At 32.8% G+C, this 8,116-nt stretch overlaps 1 protein-coding gene across 1 annotated transcript; it reads left to right on the plus strand.

Moving 5' to 3' along the window:
• The first annotated feature begins 2,490 nt into the window (after positions 1-2,490).
• Positions 2,491-5,176, plus strand: LOC146927661 (chloroplast envelope quinone oxidoreductase homolog). The gene is made up of 4 exons (XM_085700915.1): positions 2,491-2,610; positions 3,918-4,059; positions 4,184-4,275; positions 4,471-5,176. Exons 1-4 carry the CDS (start codon positions 2,545-2,547, stop codon positions 5,173-5,175), a joined length of 1,005 nt encoding a protein of 334 aa, XP_085557041.1. The 5' UTR covers positions 2,491-2,544; the 3' UTR covers position 5,176.
• Positions 5,177-8,116: the final 2,940 nt, after the last annotated feature.

An 8,116-nucleotide genomic window follows, 5' to 3' on the forward strand; every position in this document is an offset into this window, starting at 1 on the left:
AATTCTTTTCATATATAGACTAAAATGACAATAAACATGTACTTATAAGGACTGATATGACAATAAGTAAGTATATTGAAGGACTAATCTGACAATATTAATGAAAAAATTTAACACCAGGGACTATTTTGACCAACGAAGTGCACAATCAGGGACTATTTTGTAGTTTCGATACATTGAGGGACTATTTTGACTACTCATTACACATTCAGGGACCAAAGTGACTATTACCCCCATACTTAAGCCTTAAAATTGTAGATGAAGATATTGTGGCATCCTCACTTATGTGGTTGCTCTTTCTCAAATGTGTCGATCCACAACAAACTAGCTCTCTTAGAAATCCCAATTATTGTATGATATCTCGGTTCAACATTGTAGGGGATCGGGAGAGATTTTTGTTGGTGGATCACAAACACTGAGAGTCTGACGCTTATTGAAGAGATGTTAATGTGTAAAGTGTGACTTAAGCTTTCATATTGTATGCAAGAGTAGATGTTAAACAACATATAAGTGTGATGATCCATATCTAATGCCTTAAGACAGTGGATAAAGATTTGAGTTCAATCTCACTTGTTTGATTGCTCTTAAGATAATTTGATTATACAACCCATTTTAAGTTCCTTTGGAACTCCCAACAAAAGTCCCAACATTGTGATAATTTGTTTTGTTAGTTTTTTAGTATCATTTGTTTAATTTTTTTACCTTAAGTTATGATTTTTAAGTTCCATTAGATTTCATTCAAAAAATAATAATGATTCAAGCTATATTATTTCAAATTTCTTCACTTTTTGTCTTTGGTGGGATCTGACAATGAAATAAATGTAAATGCGGTTTGCTGAGTTGACAAAATACATAATAATTAGACATTTTAAATTGATGCGGTATTTTTTAATGAGTCTAATATTTTGGTAGCATATTTACTCAGTAATCTTCAACTCCTTAAATAAATCCATAAAATTACCAACATCTAACTCTGTTCTTTATACTCTCACGAATAAAACACAAACTCCTTACTTTTTTCTTATAATTTCTCTCAAGTTCAAATTCCATTTTCATTTTTTTATACTTTACTTTCACTTTTTACATAAAAGAAAGGAACAAAAAATCCCTCTATGAAACCACTACAAACCCACATGTTTTTACCATGTTGTGCCTCTGACCTTATTTTTCTATCTCATCAGATCACAAACACAAAGAGTCTCACACTTAAGAGAGAGATGTTAATGTGTCATGAGTGAGTTAAACTTCTACATTGGATGCAAGAGTATATATTGACAACATATACGTGAGATAACAAATATACTTAATGTCTTAAGGTTTTAAGTGAAGATGTGGTGTCAATACCACTTCTAGGGGTTCTCTTAGTCAAATGCGATTATCTAATACATTATAGGCTCCCTCGAAACTCTGAACATGATGATAAACTTTTTTCGTTTTGTTTTTGCTGTCGTTCCTTTCAAGCAATTTTTGTTTCCAACCTCTACTATTTCCAACCTCCACCGAAATTCCCGCTAAATTTCTTCTAAACATTACACTTACCTAAAAAATTATACTAACTTGAAGGTCGAAGTGTTAGCAGTACACGATCGACGATCAACTTCATCGTGGATTTCGGCATTGCTCAATCAATCGATATGTATTTCTTCCACTGATCTGCTAACAAGTTTAGTTCAAAACATTCAGATTTTTAGTGGTGGTTTATGACTTGGTAGTTGATATTCTTTGATGGGATTATTGCGCATCATTTCCTTCTTCATGTTTAAACCTTTTTTAATTGTCGATGTTTAAACTTTAGAATGGTTAAATTGTGTGTTGTTTTTATTGCATGTTAAGGATCCTGTAATTTCTTCTTTTTGAGTCATTGACAACAGAGTAACACCAAAACTCATTTTTTATTGGAGGAACACCAAATCTTATATTTAGAATCGAATCAAATTGTAAGTTATAAGCATCAAGTGATTAATTTTTTTGAAACGAGATAGGATCCACTTAGTCATTGATAACAGGTGTAAAGGTTATACACTTACACCAAATCTTATATTTATTTAGAATCAAATCAAATGTATATCCAGCAAATTTCCCTCGGCGCCGATTAAAACAAATTATGTTGTACATTGAGGCACACCATGTGCTTCATCATTAATAAATTATTAAGTTTCTTTTGTTCTTTCAAACAAAAAATTATGACACAGCATTTAATTATATCTTAGAATATTTAATTGAATACTTTACAAAATCAAATCAGCAAATATAACACGGGCTATAAAAAAAGTACTACGTCCCTTGTGTGCATATTAAACTAGCTTTACAAGCATCAAAACAAATTTAAAATCCTCACGAAAGTCTATAAAATAGGACAGTGTAAAGAAATGTCAACAAAACTTGACTCTCTTGCAAAACACATGCTATTAAACTAGTTTTAAAAATCTCAAAATAAATTTAAAACCCTCATGAAGAGGTGTATAAAAAAGTGAGTTGTGTAGAGTCATTGAAACCAAACTAGACTCCGAAGAAGTGTGGTGCAATATAGAAAGATAATATCACATGGCTCCCAAACTCATGCATGCAGTTCAGTACGATTCCTACGATGGAGGTCCCTCTGGACTTAAGGTAAGGATCACTCATTTGTTTCAAAATATTAGTACTACTGTGAACCTAACTATAAACAAAAACGATATTTCAAAAGTTGATGTATATATACAATAGTTGATGATGTATATATACAATAATTTATTTTATAATATAATTGGATGCATCTAATATGAACCGATAAACAATGGTTTAAAGATACAATTTTACTATTTTTAGTTAAGGTAATAGTAAACTAATCCATCTCATCCCATTTTTTTATTATAATAGAATTCATTATTTTAGTAAAAGTGATAAGGGGATCATCTTTAAACTCTTTTTAGAAGGTCCAAATTAGAAAACCAGATAAAATGAACTTTATTTACTATAATATTATTATTATTATTAATAGAAGAAATAAATGTATATTGATAAAAAAATAATTAATGGTTTAATTCAAAAAAATAATAATTAATGCTTCATTTGTATTCTAAAATGATAAATAATATAAGACAAATTAATTAATATTCAGTCAGTCTCATTTTTCTTCTTTCCCACTAATTCTCTCCGCTAGAGGTAATCATATTTCAGACAAAGTCTAAAACTAAATACATACACTTCTCCTTGTTTGATTTGAAATTTTAATTCGTCATGTTGTGGAAGTACACCATCTTTACTCTTTGTGGGACTTGATTTTTCCGATACACTTCCTCACACTCAACACTATTTGGTTGGTGTGTGAGTACAAATAATGAGTGACCTGGATCAATAGGCTCTCATATCACATTAGATTTTTATATTATAATTTATTATTACAAATCCAACTTATAAGATGAGAGTGTCATACTCTTTTTTTAATTTTAATCACACTCAGTCTAATCTATTTGGAATTTGGTTTTTCTAATACATGGTTACCTCTAAAAAAGAAAAGAAACATGCCTAATTTAAAATTACTAGCTACTACTACTATCTTGCAAATAGGGAAAGTAAAAGCTCTCTCTCTCTCTCTCTCTATATATATATATATATATATATGGGATTTGCTAGAACACACCCACTAGTTTTTATGTGGGAGTGTTTTAGCATGCTACACCTTAAGGTGTATTTAACTACTTTTTAGTTATAACTTGCTAAAACACACCTTCTAAAAAATATGTATGTATGTATGTATGTATATATATATATATACATACATACATATATATATAGATACATATAATTTCTTTATTTGCCGCTAAAAAGGAAAGATTCGTACAAAAAAGGATAGCATGATTCCAAACATACAAAGTACCATAATTCCATTTGCATGAGTCACTCTAATTCAATTCAATATTGTTGGTTTTAAGCAGCTTGTTGAAGTTCCTGTTCCAACTCCAAGGGCCAATGAAGTTTTAATCAAAGTGGAAGCAACTAGCATTAATCCAGTTGATTGGAAGATTCACGCCGGTCTTCTTCGCTATTTATTGCCTCGAAAATTTCCCTTCACACCTTGTATGACTATCTTATCCTTTTTATTTATTTATTAAGCTCCGTTTGGATTAAACTATAAACTATCTTTTTGTCTTGCCAAATAAAGACATAATTTACATTTCTTTGTTTTGTGACTTTGATTCAGGCACCGATGTAGCAGGAGAGGTGGTAGATATTGGATCACAAGTTAAAGATTTTAAAGTTGGAGACAAAGTTATTTCTAAACTCAACAATCAAGTAAGTATCTCTTTCTTTTATTGCAACACAATTTCATTAATGGAATGATTTTCTATTATTTTTTTTTTTTTTTTGGTTGGAGAATGATTTTCAATACTATATATAATTTTCAATTATATACGCGCGTGCACTCACACTAGATACATTATTCCTTCTTATCCGTTAATATTTATTTCATGTTTTGTTAAATAACAGGATGGGGGTGGACTAGCTGAGTTTGCGGTGGCTAGCGAGAGCTTAACAACTTTGAGACCACCTGAAGTCTCAGCTGCTGAAGGTGCCGGTTTACCTGTAGCTGGTCTCGCGGCTCATGACGCCCTTACCAAAATTGCAAGAATTAAACTTGATCGTACTGGTGAACCCAAGAACATTTTGGTAACCGCTGCTTCAGGTGGCGTAGGTGTATATGCCGTTCAACTTGCCAAACTAGGGAACAATCATGTGACAGCCACTTGTGGTGCTCGTAATATTGAACTTATCAAGAGCTTAGGCGCCGATGAGGTTCTCGACTACAAGACTCCGGAAGGAGCATCACTGAAGAGTCCATCTGGTAGGAAATATGATGCAGTGATACATTGTACTGCTGGAATACCATGGTCAACATTTGAACCTAATTTAATAGAAAATGGAATTGTTGTAGATTTAACACCTGGACCAAGTTCATTGATGAAATTTGCGTTGAGGAAACTTACTTTTTCAAAGAAGTTGTGGGTGCCATTTATTGTAACTATCAAACGTGAGGGTTTAGAACATCTAGCTCAATTAGTGAAAGATGGAAAACTTAAGACAATTATTGACTCTAAGTTTCCTTTGAGCAAAGCTGAATATGCTTGGGCTAAGATCATTGATGGCCATGCTACTGGAAAAATCATTGTGGAGCCAAGTAGGGCTTTGTTTTGAATTGTGTTTGGGTTGAGTTAACTCTTAAATCTTCGGGTTTACAATTTTAGGTACAAAAATGAGTTAACTCGTATATGTAAACTCTCTTTTTAGTAATAAATTGTTATGTTTAGCTCAGTTGGTAGGGATAATGTATAATATATGTAAGGTCTGAGATTCAAACCTCGACCACCACAAAAAATAAAAAATAAAATTGTTACAAACTAGTGTTCTAACACTTGCAATGCACGGTTAACATTATCTAATCAAATATCTTAGTTTTTTTTTTGTTACAAACAAGTTTGATTGATTATAAACCCCAATATTAATTTGAATTTAATTTCGACAACATTTTTTTTTTGCTGTATTAAAGCAATGGAAAACATCAGAAGGAGACAAGACATCCCAAATAGGTTGGTACCCCAAGATCACCTCCATCCTCTGACTAGGGGTGGCAAAAATATGCATGCCCACGGGTACTCGTGGATAAAATCGATCAAGGGCATGGGGAGGGTAGCTAAACGGGTATCCACATGTATAATAAACGGGTATTTGACTATCCATTATTATATGGATACGGACATGAATTTCATTGTACCCATACCCACGGGCACCCATACCCAATAATAAATTAAGTAAATTACTAAAATATCATTATATATCTTATCTTATTAGTTGTTACCTTATTGAAGAAAATTTTACCGCCCACATAAGATTCTTCATTAATATCCTATTTTTATTTTTAATTTTTTTTAATTCATCTTGTTAAGTTCACCGTTTCCACTTCATAAAACACATCATATGGATTATGCAAGAATCATGAACTTTTTATGGATTATGCATACTTTATGAAATTTTGAATGAATTATGTATGGATGTTTAAAAGTGGAAGTGTTTTGGTAATTAAAAAAAAAGTTATTATTTGTACTAAAAAATAAATAAATTCAACAATTCATGGGTACCCATGGATACTTCAATATCCGTGGGTACCCACTATATATCCGTGGGTACCCACATAGTGGGTACCCATGAGGGTACAGGGAGAACACGGGTATCTTATTTATCCAATGGGACGAGGACAGGTATCATATTATCCATACCCATGGGTACCCATTGACATCCCTATGGCTCTGCCACCATACTCATAAAATTTTATTAAAAAAAAGAAGAAGAAGAAAATGTACAAGCAGGGTACCAAACATGAACCTGCATAAAGAAAACAACAAAACTAAATAAAACCCGAGACCTAAGAAAAACAGTAATTAGGCGAAGACGGGTAATAAAAAATTCTGGCTAATAAAAGTGGGTAAAACATCGTACCCATGACTATCCAACTTGTGTGCACAACCATTTCTCATGCGCCCCCAATACCGCATTAAAGTAGCCAATAAAAAGCCGAGTGGTGATAGGCGTACCACCATACATGGCGTACCACCCTATACACCTTCCACATGTTAAAAAAAAATTATAAAATAATATTTTAGGTCTTTATTTTATTTTTTATTTATTTTATTAATCAATTAAAAACAATACAACCTCATCCTCGACCGTTTTTATTTCCACACCAGACCAACAAAAAACCAGTCATCTTCACCGAAAACTTCATCCTCACCACCGTAACCGACCACCGTCGTGTTTTCAAGCTTTTCAGATACAGAGGTCACATCGCCAGCGGTATCAGTATTTACGTTCAGATCTGACGATTTCGAGTGAGATAGTAAGTACGGCTGCGGTAAGCGGTGGGCGGCGGCGCGGTTGCTCGGAGAAGAGAGATTAGAATTGCAGAGAGAGAAAGTTGTGAGAGAGATGCAAAAGGAGAGAGGGATTTGAGGAGAGAAGAAGGTCTGAAATAAAAAAGAAAAAGAAAAATTAAAGAGGAGAGGGATTGGAGTGAGAGCTTTGTGTGAGGGAGAGAGTTGCAGGTAGGGAAAGGTTTGATCGGAGAAAAAAGAGGGAGAAAGTGGTTTGATGAAAGAGAAAGTGATTATGCCATTTTTTGTTTTTTTTTGTTTTTGGTTGGATGAGACAAAAAATGAAGGCCACGTGGGCAGTGGTAGAAGGGGTGGATGGAATGGGAGTGTCGATGGATCATTTCCTTAAGGAAAATGATTCGTAAACACCCCTTTCCATACCACTCCTCCATACACCTCCTAGCTGGCAGGTATTTTTGTAATTTCGAAAGAAAGAAAGTCTTTTAAACTTGTCCTCCCAAAAACCGGTTTAAAAAGTCCAAAATAAAATAAAATAAATAATAAAACATTTGGTATCTTCAAAATCCAAAAGGAAAAATTATTCTTCAACCTTTTATTTTAGGTCCAAATTATCAAGATATCACAATAGTAAAAGCACAAATTAGATAGTGCGAAGAAACAGCTTGGTATTATCTAAAAGAAGATTTTGATTATTTTCTTTTTAAAGAATATGTAGAAAGATCTTGGCATCTAAAGAAAGAAATGTTCTCCTGTTGTTGCTTTCATGATTTTTAGAAATTCGTCAATCATTTTTATCATCTCCCCCTCTCTGAAGAGAGTACTTGAAGCTTCTGACGATAGATTTCTATCTGCTCATCTTTTTGCTTTAGATTGTTTTGAAGCACCTTCAAAGCCTGCTCCATTCTCTTGTGAGTGTATCTGCAAAACAATTGTTTTCTGATTTTATTAGTTGAATATAAGGATAGAATTGTTGGATGCGCATCTGCCATCGAACAAGTCTTCCTTGTTTATGATCAACTTTTAAATTGTAGTGCCAAAATCCGCTAACATAAGTTGAATCAGTTCTTAATAAAAATCTTGATGGAATTAAATCCATTCTCCATTTTTCTAAAACTTTTAAACAAGAAAGAGTTTCTTTCTCGTTGATATGATATCTTGTTTCAGCATCCAGAACCTGAAACATACTTGCACAAGACAAGTTTATTATCCTTAATTCGGATGTTATTGCTTGAATAATCAAGTCTTGTATC

The sequence above is a fragment of the Medicago sativa genome, chromosome 4 (genome assembly GCF_051527215.1).
Source record: "Medicago sativa cultivar Bolivia chromosome 4, Bolivia_mono, whole genome shotgun sequence".
Classification (NCBI taxonomy): Eukaryota; Viridiplantae; Streptophyta; class Magnoliopsida; order Fabales; family Fabaceae; genus Medicago; species Medicago sativa.